Genomic DNA, 18,649 nt, shown 5'->3' with positions numbered 1-18,649 from the left:
TTATAGGAAGTTATAAATGTGCAACACAGGAAGGGAGCGTAGAAAGATAGGAAGCAGGATATCTCCATTAGAAAACAGGGAGGTCAGAAGAAGGAGGAAACGTCGGCTGAAGCACAGCGGGATGAGGGAATGCGGTTAAGCTCTATTCAACAGATTAACTTCCTCACACCGCCTGGGCCAGAGGCAGAACTCATCTTGTTGCCTCTGAAATAAAGCACCACGGACAACCGACTTTCTAAGAGATTATTTAATTACAGATTATCATATGAGCGATATTGTTGCTTTTCATATCTATAAAGCAAACAACAAACGCAGGCTTTTGTGACGCTCACAAACTAGTTTTAAATGACATCTATTCAAATGTTACCTATTCCACATAACCTTAATTAATTTTTCTTCTTGAAAAAAAGCATGATGACTTTGAATAGAACCTCATACTGTGACCATTACGAGAGCAACAAATCTCCCCAGGAGGCCGGATTTCTTGGCTTACTCCATTCTCTGATCTGCCCTTTCTCATCTGGTCTGCTCTCAGGTGCTCTCCTTTTCTGTTAGGTTACAAATGACTAGATATCTGAAGCTTTATCCCGCTGGGAATTTCTAGTGGGCTAATCACCATTGCTCTCACTGGAACTGCCACTGTCAGATGATTCACTGCTGTCATACTTCCTAGGGGGGCTAAACCTTCTCCTGGAGTGGGGTTTTCTGTAACCCCAGGAGCCTTTCCTTTGTGGCACACCCTTATTCCGTGTAGAATTGTGTCTGTGGGGTACATAATGATTTTTTCTGCTCTGTGTTATTATAGTCTCCTCATTATTGAGGCCATTATGGGAACCTATTTCATTTTTAATTTCATTATCAAGATCATGAGAAGGAGAGAGCCGGCCCCGACTTTTGCCCTCACTGGGAAATCTTTGTTTTTCAGTTGAGATTACTTGATTCTGGTTAGAAGACTCCGTATCTTTTCGGCTACTACCTTTGCCATTTTTTGGAATTTCATTATAATTAGCACTTTCAGCAACATCACTACTGCCTTCTTTCTTTTTCTCTTTTGAGGGTGGATGAGGGTAATGAAATTCTACTTTCCCTTGGTGAGCATTTTGGCTGTTGACATCTACTCTGTTTCCTTCTTTTCCAGGGAGATCCTTAAAGTTGGTGCTACCTATGATATCGTTGCTGCCCTCCACTAGACTCACATCAGCAGTGCTTGCCCCTTTTCTATTTTCATCCCTGGTTCCAACGGTACTTCTGCCACCTTCTTCTTTTTCTGGGATCTCATTATAACCTGGCCCTCTCGCATCAGGACCAATAGTATCAGTTTCACTTGGGCCGGAAAACTCTGTTTGAACATCTGCACCTTTTAGGTCAGGACCAATAGGTTCTCCCTTACCAGAAATGTCCTTAAAAGGTTGACCATCTCCACTGAAAGGAGAGATATCATTGTCGCCCCTTTCTTGAAGATCTGGGTAACCACTGCCTTCAAAATCACTGGGGATTTTTTTGACTTTGGGGAGCTGTTTTGGATAGCCAATGTTGTGTTGGGTATGGTAGGTGCTTTTGCTTTTAACTGGACTCTTCTGGGCTTGGGGATCTCTTTGATAACTCTTCCTATCTTTTGAGGGGACTTTAACATAGTTCACCCTTGCTGGAATTTTGCTTAGAACGTTCCTGGGTTTCATCGCTTTGTTTTCTTCTGCCAAGAGTTCAGTCAGAGTCCTTGGCTCCATTACATGTTGCATATTATTTCTGATGAGAGCTGTACCATATTCTTCTTGGTCACGTAGTTTGTTGATAGCATTGTCTCCATCCTCAGCCCCATTATTCCCAGTGGATTCAGGATAAATGGACATCTTTAGGTCACTGTGGGCATTTCCTTTGTTATTAATACAATCATCTTCATTTGTTGTCTGTCTGTTTTCAAAAAGAGTTTGGGTTTTGCTACTTTGGTTATTTTCATTGGCTCCAAGACTGGATGGGTTTTTCTCTCTTTCCTGGGCAATGTTTTCTCTAGGTGCTGGCTCTTGATTTCTTCTCTTACCAGGATTTTGAAGAGCAATATTGTCTTTGTTTTTTTCTTCCTGCTAAAGTGTAATTTTCAACATAAAGTATTATTTTATGTTAAATTTTAAAAAATCAATAATTCCCAAGCAATTTAAAAACAATTACCCACCAGATGCTTAAGAGAAAGACTATTAACTCAATAGAGGTTTGTTGGTAGAGATAATTTTGGAATGGTCAAAGCAAGTGTCATGGATAAAGAATGAAGAAGGTTTGAAGGATGGGTAAGGTCCAGATATGTGATAGGAAAGTAGTGAGGATATTTTAAGAAAAAGTGGCGTATTCAAATGCCTGGAAACAGGAAACATTTGAAAGATAATAGGAATAAAACTTTGTGTTTTGAACAGAGAAATCCTAACGAAGTGAATGAGAAATCAATTTGGAAATGTAGATTAGGGCTCAATTTTGAAGGAGGACCTGAATTTAAGGAGCATATGATTCAAGAGTGGTCCTTCCTAAACATAGAAACATAATTGCTAAAATAAACGAAATTGAAATCATGGTTAAAATCTCAACGACAACATTATTTGTTGTTGAGACAAAGACAAATATTTGGACTAAAAGTGGAAAGTTCACTATTAAAATTTTTGTGAATACCACACCAAACAATAAGATGTTTAAATGCAAATTGATAATAGTAATATTTTTAGCAAAAAAAAAAAATGCTGTCCTCTTCTCGCATAAGTCATGGCAAGTGAAATGGAGTTCATATTTTAAAAAATAATTATTCTCTCTCTCCCTTTCTGTGTGTGTATGTGTGTGTGTGTTCTTGCCCTGGTCTTCAGAGGTATTCATCTGCCTAGAGGAAAATTTTTTCTTTTCATTTCTTCTTTTTGTCCCCTGTTTTCAGAAAATGGACAAATAGATTAATCTAGGTAATACTCAGCTTCTGACATTCAAACAAAGGATTTGCAGCAAGTGTTGCAAACCCAGCTATTGTCAGAAAAAGGATTCACTAATTTTCTTTTCTTCCCTGTTTGTCATGTAATAAACCAAATTTGATAGTTTAGATCAATAGTTCCCAAATTTAGCATTTATCAAAACCATTTATCAGAAGGCTTGATAAAATAAAAATTGTTCGAACCAATGGCCAGAGTTTCTGATCCAGTAGATCTGGGATGGGGCTCTAGCGTTTGCATTTAATAACATTTCCCAGCTGATGTTGATAGCTGCTGGTCTGTAGACTATATTTGAGAACTACAGTTCTAGGTCATAAAGTTTAAGTAATGGAGATCTAGATAAAGAAAGTCCTCGAGTGATAATGGGATGCAAAAGAGAAAGTGAAGAAGGAAAGTAAAGTGTTTATACATGTATCTCAGTTTGTCCTTTTGGCGGGGGGTGGGGGTTAGTCTGTAAAGAGGCTGCTTCATAGGCTGTACTTTACCAACCTGAGGTGCAGCCAAGTTGCAATAAGCTTGGCAGAACAATGTGGTCAAAAAGAAAAAGGGGCTGGCAGCAACTTTGCCCATGCCACTCACAGTATTTCTGTGCCACAGGCTAGATATGAAAGTGTCTGAGAGTCTGGTCAGGAACTTTCCAGAGGGTATCACTGTGGAGGGTTGTGAGGTGGCTCTTAAAGGAGCCACGTAGATGGAACATATACACTATGGACAAATGTGAGTCATATTCAAACACAGAGGGGTCTAAATTGTCTATGAGAGCCAAGAGAGACTGAAGCACCACTGGACCCCAACCAAGACTGTACTGGGCTGATCCTAAGCTATGGTAGCCAGAGGTTTCATCTTAGGATACAAGCAGGGTGGATAGCCTGCAAGTGGTCAAGCAACATTGCCCATGCATGTCTGAGGATCCCACATCTTCCCCTCCACTGTGGTGGAAGCCATGTTTGTACATGTGGTATATCGTATGTAGTGGATGGTATAAGCCATACCCCATTGCCTCATATGCCTGTATGCCATCTTAGAGAGAGAGGAGGGAGAGGATCTGAGTGTTTTTACCCAAAAGAGACTAAAGGACTTACTTAAAGAACTGTTACAATGAGTTGATAAACTTAAGTTTAAACAGACTGAATTTAAATTAATTTCTGCACACTCTCTCTTCCCTCCCATTAACCCACGGGTAGGAGCGCTTGAGCAACAGAGCAATTATAGACAAAATAAATAACATACTTTCTCTCCACTTCCAAATTGTAGGGTGAGATAAAATTGACAACACCATGACATAGGCCTGGTCAGTAATATGAACTGGTGAGTAATACGAAATGAAAATAAGAGCTATCAATTGAGGGACGGGGACATGTAGGAAATTGGGCTGTGTGCCACATGCACTGAGCAATGCCTGATGACTCATGGAATGATAGAGGCAGTAGTCCTGCGGGGGCAGAGAAGGGGGTGTGGGGTGGTGGGGCAGGGACCTCACATCTAACTGGGGTTCTCACAGACATACAGAGGGCTGGAGAGCTGTAGACCTGAAACTCGAGGGCAAAGAATTTGGTTTTATTTTGCAAAGGATGAAGAGCTAGTGAAGGTTTATGAGCAAGGGATCAACAAAATAAAAATCGACAGTTTGGGAAGAATAGTGGTAAGAAAGAACAGTCAGGAGGATGTTGCAGTGTCCAAGACTGAGATGTAATCACTTGGGTTTGGATTATGCCAGAGAAAAACATTACAAAGGAAAAAAAAACCTTCTATTGGTGTACAAATAGGAGATGATTAATAACTAAAATGGACTGGAATATTGATCTGCAAAAATGAAGACAAGGGAAAAAGAACGACTTTAATATTGGACAGATTGATGCTGTGAGGATGTAGCACCTGAGCTTGAAAAACAATACCTACTTACAGACAGGGTTAGGTATCACAGCCTCCCGGGGTCACCCAGGACGAGTCCTTCCCAGTTTCATGAACTATGGTCAGCTGTTCCCTCCTTGAACACTTTACGGGTTGATTGCTTGTTATGTTTTATGTGAGATCTTTTCATTTATAATCTAATTTTCATTATGTTCTATTTTTTTAAGTTTTTTTTTAAACCTGCACCTAGTAACTGAGGCAACAATTATTAAGGTTATTTCCTCTTTCATTTGCAACCTAATATTTGGAAAAGTTAAGATTTCCCCTAAACTCACTGGATGCTTTCTCTTCTCCAAGTTGACACTTGCAGTTCTCTTTTATTAGGTCACTATGTTCGGGGCTGTCGTCTGACTACAGATCTCCTTTAGCCTGTGGGGTCCCAGATGGCCCCAGACTGTGATGTGGCCTGGGCAGTCCTGAGCACACAGCATCTGGTAGCTTTCTTGCCCTGGCCACAGCCCTGTTTTTACTAATACAGCTTAATTTTCTCCTGTCTTTTTTGGCCACCGCTTCAGTCTGTTGGCTTCTATTGAGCATGTGGACATTTTCTTGGATGTATTAATTAAATATGTGCAAATACAGGAGCACTCTCAGATGGAGGAAAAAAGTGTAGACAGCTGGAAGCTTGCACTCACAGGGCAAGTGTGTAGGGAAGGTAAAGGAGATGGAAAGCCCACATTCAGGGAAGCCAGGATAATGGGGAATCCCATTTAGCCGAACAGCAGGCTGGAGGTGCCAAATGGTCTTTCTTGATCCCTCAGCCAAGTGCTCGTTGAAAGTAGGTGTACTACGGAAAGAGCACGGGTATTTAGAGTCAGTTGCCCAACTCTGCCGTTGATGAGCTGTGTGATCTTAGAAACCTTATCTTACTTCTCTGTGGCTCAACTTTCTTTGTCATAAAATAAGAAAAATGATAGCTACCTTTCAGGATTGTTGGGAGAATTAAATGGTTTTATGAAATGTTATAAAGTGTGTAAAGTATCTAGAACAGTGTCTGTGTATCTAGAACAATGTCTATATAAATGATGGTAAATATCATTTCATACAGAACTTTATCAAATGGCTGTTTGCTTTCCTACCTGTTGTGCGTGATAGGAGTGATAGTCGTTTGATTATTGGATGCACAGCTATTTTCCCAGGCTTTGTTCCTCCCTAACCGTTGTGGTGGCAGATAGGGACGGACTAGTTCTGGACCCTTCTATCCATGTACTACCTGAGTGTCACCCTCTGGGAGGGTTCTGTGAGCTTGTGGCCCCTCTGACTATGCTATCCGAAATGTATTTTGCTTGGACTTCCTTTTTCTCTCTTTCTTTCGTCTGCAAATAAGTATACCATTTTACTTGGAGGACTGCTTGCTTTCATACATGTATCTTACTATTGGAAGCAATGGGGAAATTGTGAATCAGCTCATACTGGAACCTCAAGATTAAGAATAATTTATGGAAATGCCTTCTACTCTTAGGAAACTGGCTAATAGCATGTAAAAGTTACATCTGTAGCATCTTTAAGATATAACTTGAAATTATTTATTTGTGGGAGTTATGATATTCCCTGATCTTTTATATTGGCAGGAATATTCTGAAAATAGGTAAGATTTTCCTGTGGGGAAAACTATAACAGAAACAAACTTTACAGTGAATTATTTCTGAATAAAAAGCATTTTAAACATTTGACTTATTTTAAGTCATTGAGTCTTGGAAAGTTTTACATGGACATTTATATTTTCCTTTGAAATCAAATTCATTTGCTCATCGTGAATATAGCCTTTTGAGTTAAGCAGCTGTGTTAGCAAATCAGTAGATCGGGATAATCCCTTTTAATTTTGTTTCTTTCCCTACTCTGCAGTGGGAGATTTTGCTTTCTTTCTGGTGTTTCGACTGCTTTAAAAACAGTAGCTTGTATACTAATGAATTGTGTGCATTTCATTAAAGACTGAATAGAGTTCTTTTATAGATGAAAACATGAAACACCTTTTAAACTGTGGAATGTGATGGTCAGTCATTTTTGTATCTGTTATTTTAAATGATTTCTGGTTGCATCACTGATTGCATGGTGGTCCTTGTATCAGTTGGCTGGGCTGATTTCCTATGCTCTGCCTTTCTATCTCCATGCCCTAATTCATATTATTCTTTTCGCGGGGAATGGCCTCTCTCATCCACTTGTTTGCTCAAATTGTATTCATCCTTCAAGGCCCAGCTCAATTATTTCCATTATGTAGCTTTCCCTAAACAGCAGACTAGAAACTAATTTTTTTCTACTCTAAGCCCCTAAAATCCTATTTTGGGGGGTACTACTCCCACAGCACTTTGCACATTTCTGTCTTGAGTTTTATAATGACTTTTATAAGTCATTTTTTTTTCTAACTCTAAGTTCCTGGAAAGAAAGAATTAAGTTTTCTCAATCATTTTATCTCACATAGTATCTTGCACAATAGGAAGAGCTCAACATATATTTATTACAACAAATAAGTTTTAACTTTCTCAATGTAACAAATTAGTTAACAGGCAGTTAGTCTTAGAGATGCCATCTAAAGAATAATGAGCAGAACAAAATAACATTCTGAAGAGAACTACCACTTTCATGGGAAATGAAGCCAGATTTGGAAAAAAAAAAAGTAAATAGTTCTTTTGCTGATGGCATTTTAAGCTGTTTCCAGCTCTTTGGCCAATGAATCTGCAAAAAGGGGCTGAATGAAAAGAATTATTGTCCTATTTCAGGGACAAGGCCCTTATTCTTTCTCTTCCAAGCATTCTGACCCAGATGGAGTCATCAGTGGAACGAATTTAAGGGACACTAAAACATGTCACTCTTTAGGCTAAAATGATTTCTCCTATTAGTCTTCAAATCCTTACCATTATGATAGAATATGTTCAGAAACCCTCCTTATAAAAGATCAAATGTTACTCAGAAGCAATAAGAAAAAGACCCGGGCATCAGGGGTCCACCAGTATCACACCTGCTGGGGCAGGTCCTGAGGCAGGGCAGGACTGGGGCCAGGCTGTGGGGTGGCCCATCTTTGTCAGAGTTCTATAGCAGAGATGTTTAAGGAGCCAGGGGCGCTGGGAAAAGGACAAAGGCACCCACCACCGACAGAAACCCAGAGTCATCAAAAGTAAAGTTGTCTCCTCCTCTACAGTTTCCCTTAGGGTTAGTCCAGAGTTTGGCTCTTGATAAGGATCTTCGCTCAGAAATTCAGCTTACCTTTAGGTCAGTTTGATTTTTCCTCCCAGATGAGGTGTAAACATACTTAAAAATATAATACCCATGTTTCTCATGGTGGCCTTTGTACGTTATCTACAAAAACATAACATTGTATTAAGATGTGTTTATATCTTATTATGTTGTCTGGCTCTCTTTTTGATTGTAGAAGATATTCTTTAACTTAAGGGAAGTCAAATTCTGCCTCTGTCAAATGGTGGTGCTTCTTATAACCACAGGAGAGCGCCTGTCAGCCAGCTCCTAAAGATAAACCTTGCTCCTTTCTTTTCTACATGTCTGTGAATCTGTTTTCTCTAAGGATGGCTATCAATGGCCTTCTCTCCCAGGGTGTATTAATTTTATTACCAATTTCAGTGGAAATGGAGCACGTGGAAATATTTTCAGGTGGGAGGGGCTGTAAGGATTAGCAGAAATGCAGATTTTACAATATTCATGTCTGATGTCAAGTTGGAAAGACTCACAGTGTGAACATTCAGACTCTAACATTTGCCCTTCTTGCCTTTGTAATTTTCAGCTGAGATAAAGAACAGAAGATTGTTAGGTTCTAGAACAGAATTTTCTGAGACTGCCAGGAGATACCATGGTAGGCTGCAATTTGGTGACATGAAAAGCTGAGGATACTTGTTTAGCTTTCTGCACGCATATGGAAAACTAACTCCATGTAAACAGAATTCCACATTAAGATTGGTTAACTCCCTTCCCTTTGTTTGCTCCCTTATTTGTTATTTTGTTCTCCTGTACCTGTGTGGGAAAATAGTTCGCTAATAATACGCCAGGATTTTTACTCACTTCTCCCTCTGAAGAATGAAATCACAGTGAAGAGATACAAATCCCCATTCAGAATGTTTCTTTTTTCTATCAAAAGTGTCTGAATTAAGTGCCAAAATTATGTTGTGTAATTTTGCAATTCCATTCTAAGCGCACAGGAATATTTTAACAGTTAAAAATTTCCTCTCATGAGTTTTTTTTTTCTTTGCTGAGTTGAAATAGATTTATTTGAGAGGAATAATTCTGTTTACCCTCTGTTCTTCCACACAGTCTTCCTTAGTTTTCTCAGTCTGTGGCTGAAATGCCTGGAAGGAAACAAGAAATAAAACTTCACCAAACATTCATTCTTTCGTCCATTTCTGCCAACAATAAATGTCTCATATATTTTTTCTCTTACTGGGTTGTATTATGCAATGTGAAAAATCATTCCAACCAAAGAAGATGGCTACATTACATTAATATTTGTTTTAGTCTTACAAAAAAGGGTGCCAGAATTCTTCCACCAGAGGGAGACAATGCCATCCCCATTAGAACCATACTCAAGCACAGGAGAATTGGTCAGGTTGGGGAGGGGTGTCACTCCAGACGTGGAAGCGTGGATGTTGCTGTTATCAACTGAAAAATAAGTTTTCACTGGCACACTGGGAGTTGTGTAGTATCAGTGAACCAAAATCAGAGTCCAGTGATGTGGAGTATATGTGTGCACGGATTGCATAAGTTTAGTGATTGCTATGCGAGCAAAGAGATGCTGCTGCTGGTGGTCCAGCAAAAGTAAAACCATAGCCCTGTACATAGGGGGTAGGACCACATCCAAGGATGGGACTTTGTTGTTGCCAGTCACCTGAGCAGAGATTTCTGTCTGGGAAAGGAAAATGGAGTGGCCTACGGATCAGGACAAATATTTTCTTGTGATCTGACATAGACATGTCCAAAGATCTTGAGAGTACCTGGAGTGAGAGGTAGCTATTGAGGTAGAGAAAGGCCAGAAACTAGGAAGGAATAGATCCAGGCAGTGTGTTCCAGGCTTTTGGACTAAAATTTTGGTGTCACAGGAGAGCATGCAGAAGAAAACCTGAGAATTTTGGAGCAAGCTTGCTGTGGAAGAGCAGACATAACAATTCTTTTATTCCCAGTATTTTAATTTTCTTATTAATTTTTGAAACTCCTAGGTTATCTCAGATTTGGGAAAAGGAACCAATGGGTGGGACTGGTTTGTGTTTAAATGCATGTGCTAAAGTGGAAACAGGCATCATGGTGGTATATCAGTCGTAGAAGAGACAGAACCCCTCAAGGGAAAGATGAAATAAAAAAGTCTTATCCACCCAGACAGTATTCTTCCTGAATAAACCTTAACGTTCTGTATTTTTCTACAATAAAATACAGGCAATTACACTTTCAGATATTGTACTTCTGTTCTCTCAGGAATGACCTCTACAAACTACATTTCCCGAGCAACTTTGCCATCTGGCTTCAGTCTGGGTTTGGCCTCCGGGAGGCCTAGCCTGAGATTGGAAGGTAGAAGGAGAGAGGGGCCAAGGTATGTCTTTTCCTGCTTTCTCTGTTTGGGGCTGCATCTCTGGGATTGGACACATCTCTTTTGTGGTCCTGCCTCTGCTGGGGCCCCTCCTCCCACTCAGGGCACTGAGAACACCACCTCCTTCCTTGTTTCTTCAGCCCAAGGGGTGGTAGTAATTTTAATTTTGGGGTTGCCTCACTACCCATGATTTGCTTTCTGTTTGTCCTATACTTTATAACTATTCTCCAAATAAAATCCTTCTACTGAACTCCCTGTCGTGAGAGTTTTATTTTTATTTTATTTTCCTGACTGGACCCTGACTGATAAATTTGTCTCAGAAATAAACTCAAAACTTTAGTAAAAGTGCCCTATTGGCTTGGCTCCAAGGCCTAACATTCCATTACATCCTAGAAACAAAATAGTTTGTTAATAACACCTTATATTTACATAGCACTTTACAGTTTGTAAACTGCCTTTGTATACCTAATCTCATCTGATTCCCCTGTGAGATAGGCAGTAGAAGAAATAAAATTACCTACACGTAAACAGCCGGTAGTAGTTGTAGAAGTAAAGGAGATATTTTAACCAAATCCTTTGTCTCAAAGTCCCAAGTTTAAAATAATAAATTTTTAATTGGTCTGCTCTCTGCCAGAAAACCATATTTAATAATAAGAGGAAATGTTTCTGAAGTTTACATTAAGTACCTTCAAGGCATATTTTATAATTCCATCCATTATTGACTTTTTTTAACACTGTTTTTTTATTCTCTTATGCATGTAAATTTAGATCACTGCCTCATTTCTCAAAACTATCAAAACAGTGAAAATAATTCTGCGTATGGGGCTGTAGGAAAGAGAAAACATAAAAATGAGATGGGTAGATACTAAGCAAGAGAAAAAAACGGTGGTTTGGGGTATTCAGCATCTTCTCATAGAACACACACACCCATGAATTAAAAGCATACTTGGCAGTATAGAGCACCTTAAAAAAGTTTGCAATAATAAGTCATGAACTTATAACAAAGTAACTTATAATAAAGTCTTTGTAGTCTAACTGCATGTTGATGAATATTAATTGAGTTGCATGGCCCCATATCCATCTTTTGTTTTCTTCCACTTTCAAATTTTGTTTTTGAAGGAAACCAGAATGTCACCTCCAAAATACGTTTCTTTGACATAAAAATTATCTTGAACTGAAGGCAATTTAGTCATAAATGCAGAAAAAGTTCCCCCTTTTCTGCCTACAGGCAGGAAACAAAGTCTCCTGTTACTGGGGACCAGTTCTCATCAGTTCGGAGAAGACATGGGAGGAATCCACAAATTTTGTTAAACTAACCCTAATCTTCCTCATTAAGGAATTTAAGGACTATCTAGACCTAGTTGGATTAACTTCAGCCCAAATCCCTTTGTCTTATCAATTTTTCACAAATTTATTGTTTCTTTGTCTGAAAGGTATAAAAGCTTCCTGCTTTGGTCACCTTTTTGGGTCTTCATTCTCTTATGACAGCTCCCATGCACACGTAGACATTTAGTAACATTGGCATGCTTTTCTCCTGTTAATCTGTCTAATCAGTTTAATTTTCTGACAGAGCCATGAACCCAAAGAAGGTTGAGGAAAACTTTTTTTCTCCTACAGTTTGAATTTCGATTATAATTCCAAAACGGATATAAGTGACTCAATATATTCTAATTTCTGATACCATAATCAATTAATAAATAATTTAGGTAATTGCTCAAATGGAATCTATCTGGGAGAAAACATCACATTTAGCCACTCATAATTCCAAATTTTGTCTCTATGCCCTTGCTGAGCCTTTTTCATTTGAAATATGCATCCCTCCCTTCTCCCCCAACACCCACTTTGCAGTGTGGCCCACGCTTGAGTGTGGCCCTATGATGGAGAAGGCATTGTCTCCTTCTAAGGAGGAATGCCGGCACCTTCTCTTGACCTGTGGTCACCGGATTGATATTGACATAACATTTACTGGAAAATGGTCAGAAGATGCCACTCCAGCTGTTCCTTGGAATGTGTTGCTCAAAATAGCTTCATTCTCAGCTGGTGGGGGATTGAGCTGGGTCAGCAGAACCAATCAACTCCTGTCATGCCTAAGCACATGCCTCTGTGGTTGTGATTGAGCTGAGTTGTGTGATTTGGGCCTGGCAGATGTCTATTTTAACCAGTATGGCCCACCACAGGACTGTCGAAGGATATGCGCTAAGAGGGGCCATGCTTTCTCCAACTTCTTCTGTCCTCACTGGATGGCATGGTTCATGCTCATCACTGGGTTACCCAGCTGGTCACTCACTGGCTCAGGACCTATATTTAAGTGCTTTTGGCAACGGAATGACTACTTGTTTCATGCTCTCCAACTGAAATTGTTGTTCTGAAAAGCTAGGATGCTTTTCAGACATTATCTAATTAGCACTGTGTCTGCACTGCAGAAAATATTGGTAACACTCAGCATTTTCACAAGATAATTTAGTCACATCTTGAGTACTCATCTGGGTGAATCAGAGGGAAGAAAAGACACAAGAAGAAATTGCACCTCAATTTATGTTAAGCTTAGGGGTCCTTCTTCCCATCTTTAGCCTTGCTGATGAAGAGAAAATCATTAGCAGGATTTCAGTGTGTGTGTGGGGGTGGGTATTTACAAGAATTACAGAAAAGGTCTGGTTTCTTTCCATTGCCACTGTATTTACAAAATCTATTTGGTCAGCCTTAAAACAGTCAAGTCAAATTTTTTTCAGTTTTTAGTAAAATATTGAGAAGTTCTTTAGATGTGTTATAATTTGGGTCTCAGAGCATTAACTCATTAACATTAGCTGATTTGAAACACTGTGGCTGGCTATTAGTTTTCTCAAAAATACTCTTTTTGGCATTTCCTAAAAGGCCACATGTTGACATCTTATAATTCAGCACACGTTTCTTGAGGTACTCCTTGATGATAGACATTTGTGTCAAGTGATGGATGCTTTCTTTTTGTTTGGTACTTTATTGCAGCTGAGGTAGGTAAGGGTTACTAATTAAAAAAAATTGCTTAGAAAAATAAAGAGACAAAAGATAATATGATGCATAACTGAATTTGTAAATGCTTACTGGTGCTGCCCAGGTCACGCTGAAAAGAAGTAGTCCCAAACAGACAATTTGCATCTTTGAGACTCTCTGCAAAAAGATAATAATATTTTACCCTAAAGCATTGCCAATTACAAACTGTAGTCCTAAGAATAAATAAAACACAAAAGTATATATAAACATCTTTCTTCCACTAGTCCATTTTCTTGTTTAAAAAGAAAACGTTTATATCCAAGTGTAGAGACTTTACCCCAAGAGCCTTCATATGTCTAATTATTCTAATGTAAAAGTGAAAATTGTCCAATATTATTAAAACAATGAAATCAGTTGATAGAAATGACTTTTATAGATACATTTACTTGCTCTATTGTCAGCTGAAACTTTTCCCTTTTGTTTTTAGAGATCATTTCATTTGATTATTTGTATAATTCATAATAATATGATGTTAGTGTAACAACTCATAACAGACTCTTTACATGGGTGCCAGCAAAGCAGGCTTTACTGTGAGGAATAAAATCTTGTCTGCTACCAGGATGGCCCCCTAATATATGTCCTTAAATTCATCCACAATTTATCTGAGCTAGTAGCCATCTGTGGGCTGAAGAGTGAAACAATTTATGTAATCCTTATATTAATATCTAAAATTTATTGAATACTAAAATGAGCCAACCACTGTTCTAAAAATTTTACATAGTCAATTATTGAGCCTCACAACACCCTATGAGATAGAGGGTATTACCACTCCTGTTTTAGAATAGGAATTAGACAGAAAGTCAAATAACTTGCCCTAGAATTCCCAGGTATTGAGAGAGGCAGAACTGGGATTCGTATCTAAACAATGTAACTACAGAGCCAGTAGTCTTAAAGAAGACTCTATACTATTTTGAGTAAGTTTTTATTCTTTCATCTTATTACAAAAAATCTACATGTAGTTGATTTAAAGGCAAATAATATTTTATATTGAGCTCAACAAAATTAAGTTTAAACATTAACATTTAGTTATGGATAAAGGCACATGTTTATACTTCGGTGAATATACTAAGAGGATCTAGTGAGCTCATTTAAGTCAAGTAGCCATTATTGAAAAAAATGTCAATATAACTGTGAATTACTAAGCTGTTGGTTTTGATGAATATTAAGTATTTTTCTGACTACCACACAGACACATAGCAACCAAAATGAGAATAAAATATTTATACCACTCTTTGAGATTATTTGGGGAAAACACTTTTGATGGGAATAATAGTCTAAATACTGTTGCAATCTTTAAACATTTCAAGGTAAAAATTTTTATTTGAAGAAATAATGTAACTGTTAAATATATTCTAAAACTCTAGGCTATTCTCATCTAAACAATATAATTTTCAGGATCTTAATACTAACTATAATTTAGCCATCCAAGTATTTTAGAAAGCAGGACAATACAAGTCATCAAATGCCTTAATGTTGATCAGTAGAAATATCTGCACAGATAAGGTTTAAAACTATGAATATGATCACATTATCCTTATTCTGGTTTGTAAGTGAAGATGTAGAGTAAAATTAGAGCCTTTGGATTATGGTGGATCTTGATAATGCTAACACCTAAATCAAAGAGGAAGTTGCTACCAAGCTTTCAATTTTAGTTGATAATTTCCAGAACTTGGTAACATATTTTATATTTTATAAAGTAAAGCACTAAATATTACACAGTTGTGCTGAGTAGAGAATACTTTCAATATACATTTATTTTCAAAAGCGATCTCCCTAACTGGATGGCATATATCTTGAAAATGTAAACTACATTATAAAGCTATTTGCTATCAAGAATATCAAGAGAGCCAAATTACCTGATATCTTTTACCTTCAGAATACCTGGCTTCTTCCACAGGATTAGCAGTCTCCGGGCAAATTTTGCTGAAATTTAAAGTTTGTTAGAGTTCCCAATGGCCAATCAGCATAGACTCACTTAGCACTAGCAAACAATTTGTTACCAGTGCCCACAGATAACCATAGGGGGCAAAGTAATTTTAATCTAAAAATGTTTTTGTGGTGAAAAGCTGCTATCAAATGTTCCAGAAAGTAGGATAAACAGAAAATATAAATATCTCGGTTTGGTGTATGATGTTGCCAGATAATTAAAATTGATTTCAGAACTATTAATTAGGACTCTCTGAATAACTAACAAGTTTGTAAGTGGAAAACATTTTAGCTATCCTTTTGTGTAGAAAGTTTATAATTTCAGTTTTCTCTGTATTAAATTCAGCAACATTTAACAAAAATGTATTGGGTACCTATTATGTGAGAGACACTGGGGAAATAGCGGTAAGCAAAAAGACAGAAAAAAAAAATCCCAGTACTCATGGAGTGTATAATCTGGTGGGGAGACTGATAATAAACAAAATAAATAAGTGAAATATATTGTGTAGATAGTGACACAGACTAAGCCTAAGAAGAAAACTATTACAAGGAGAGGGCATGACAAGAACTGGGGGTGGGGACGTGGGGATACTGAAATGTAATACTAGATAGGGAGTCCTGGGAAAACCTCACCGAGAAAGTGACTTTTGAGCCCTGTAAATACATGGCATCTAGGGGAAGAGCATTCTAGGTAGAAGGAAGAGGGAGAGGAGAGCCCCAGGGACAAGAACCTGCTGACGTGTTCCAGAAACAGAGAAGAAGGCATTTTGACTGGAAAGACCGAATGAAGTAAATAGCAGGAAATGAGGTCAAAAAGGTAGTAGATGGCAGATGACATAGGGCCTATAGATCATTGCAAGGCTCTTGACTTTACCCTGAGTGAGAAGGAACCCTTGGAGGTTTTAGGCAGAGCAGTAACTGCAGAGTAACTGAGATAGGAAAAGGCAGACATGGGCTAGGAAGCTCTCGAGGTAATCCAGGCAAATGATGATTAGGAATCAGAGTGATGGCAGAAGGGATTGGGGGAACTGGTCAGGTTCCGGATATATTTTAAAAGTAAAGCCAATAGGATTTGCTGACATACCGGATGTGGAGTGTGAGAGAAAATCAAGAATCAAGGGTGACTCCAAAGTTTTTTGCTCTGAGCAACCGGAAGAATGAAGTTGCCTTTTATGGATATGGGGGAAACTGCAGAAGAAGTGGTTTTGGGAGAAACATTGAGAGTTTGGGTTTGGAAATGAATGTTACAGAACGGTCAATTTAGGACATTGACTTCCTCAGTGAAACAAGAGAACATCCATATTAGAATAAGCTTTCCTGGGGCAATCGCCTGCTCTCTCCTCTTTTGCCCAGTCTGTGTGCCAAAATAATGATTGCAATAGTTCAGGTTAAGATATTACACTGCCTGGAGGGATAATTTACATTAGAACTATATGTGAAGCATCAATGTACAATAATGTAAGAACTATTTAACCCAATGGTTAAATGGTAAGAATTATCTTTGGTTAAACACAATTTTAACAAACTATAAATGACATACAATGAGATTTAAATGTAAATTCCCAATTCTCCTAACTTCCAAAACAGACAAAAACCAAAATAAAACAAACAAAACAGCCCTTGGGCAGCTTTAGCTGAGAGAATGGCATCTTTTTTGTTTAGGCTGAATCCCTATTTTTGCTTTGTCCAAATTCTGCAGATCCTTTTTGAGTATCTGGAGCTGGTTTTTAAAACACTTGCCAGGATTAGAGTTTGAGCTGTTGGGCTGGAAGTACTGTTGATTCACCGTTCAACCCTGGATTTTAGAATGTTTGAGTGTTGTCATTGACAATGGGAAGGAACATTTAAATCTAGTAGCTTTGGAGTCAAACAGACCTGAGTTCAAATACTGACTCTACTACTTGTTTGTTGTGGTCAGTTGCCTAAGCAACTAAATGGAATCTCTTTGAGCCTCCATTTCTTCATCTGAAAATGAGGAGCATAGTAATAAGTTAAACTTTCATTGAATGATTACTTTGCTGTGAGCATTTTCCTTAAAAACATTTTCACCCCATAAGGAATTGGCTGTAAGACAATTTTGTCATAAAAGATAAAAAAAATAACTGGTTGACAGTTTGGCTTAACAGTTTGATTTCTCCATTGACACAGTACTCCCATTTTTATATTATATAAACCTTACCCTCATAATGGTCTATACAATAGTGCAGAGTTTTGAACCTACATTTCCCATAGAACTTAACAGACCACCACTGAACATGTGACAATATGCCAAGAACAAACAACAGTGTAGAAGGCTTTCACAAGGGGACACAAAGCTCAGTTACAAATATGCGTCCTAGTATTTGGAAACTGATACTTTGTCTTTTTTTATTTTAAGATTTATTTATTTATTTGAAAGAGAGAGAGAGCAGGAGCGCATGCACATGGGCGAACACAGAGGGGAGGGTGGAGGGAGAGGGAGAGAGAGAGAATCTCAGCCAGACTCCTTCCTGAGCATGGAGCTGGTGGTGGTGGGGAGTGCTCCATCTCACACCCTGAGAACATGACCTGCGCCAAAATCAAGACTCAGATGCTTCATATGATATGTTGCATTGAAGTGCTGGTTTTTAAATCACTAGTTTCTGATGTTAAAAAAATCTGAGTATTTTCTGAAAAAAATTTTTTGTGAATGCCATTTTCTCATTTAGAAAAATAAAAAATTAAAAAAATAAAATCTTTAAGGGAACACAATTATCAGTATTGTGATTACACTTATGATTTACTTAAATCAATTTTTTTATAGTTGATTGGGTGCTTATTGAGTGTTCTATGTTTAGTATTACAAACATGTATCTATCAGTTTTGTTACAGCAGTACTTCATAATACACCACTCCAAACTCAAACTCAAAAAAAGACTAGGATGCTTACTGACTGAGCCACCCAGCTCCCCCTTAAACTTCTCTTAATGAAGGAAGAAATTTTAGTGAAAAAAGAAAAAGTGTAATGCCAATGAGGAGATGAATCATCAAGCAAAGAAAAAAATAGAATACTATGCATGACTAGGAAGACAAGGGCTTAGATATAATCTACAAAATAAAATCAGTTATTTGTGCAGTTTTACCCCAAATCTGCACTATACATTTTGAATGTACTCAATACTTTGTATTTCGCAGCAGTGTTTTTCTAATTTTGTTATTCATTTTTCAGGTTTCATTATGCCCCCTTTAACGAACGCCCCTTTTATTTTTCGTGATTGTATCTTTTACGGCAAAGTTGCTTTACGGTCAGTTAGTGATGCGAGGGAAATGCTTGTGGTGGATCCGCTTG

At 38.1% G+C, this 18,649-nt stretch overlaps 1 protein-coding gene across 1 annotated transcript; it reads right to left on the bottom strand.

Moving 5' to 3' along the window:
• Nucleotides 1-608: 608 nt before the first annotated feature.
• On the bottom strand, nt 609-16,536 carry MEPE (matrix extracellular phosphoglycoprotein). Its single transcript, XM_027597359.2, has 6 exons — nt 16,427-16,536; nt 15,273-15,339; nt 13,468-13,533; nt 9,107-9,160; nt 8,070-8,162; nt 609-2,081 (listed from the first exon to the last, which is right to left on the bottom strand). The coding sequence occupies exons 3-6, from the start codon at nt 13,519-13,521 to the stop codon at nt 609-611; spliced, it is 1,674 nt and encodes a 557-aa protein (XP_027453160.2). The 5' UTR covers nt 13,522-13,533; nt 15,273-15,339; nt 16,427-16,536.
• Between the last annotated feature and the right edge of the window lie 2,113 nt (nt 16,537-18,649).

The sequence above is a fragment of the Zalophus californianus genome, chromosome 2 (assembly GCF_009762305.2).
Source record: "Zalophus californianus isolate mZalCal1 chromosome 2, mZalCal1.pri.v2, whole genome shotgun sequence".
In the NCBI taxonomy this organism is placed as follows: Eukaryota; Metazoa; Chordata; class Mammalia; order Carnivora; family Otariidae; genus Zalophus; species Zalophus californianus.
Note: the sequence above shows the minus strand (reverse complement) of the source record. Positions and strands in the feature narration are given on the sequence as shown.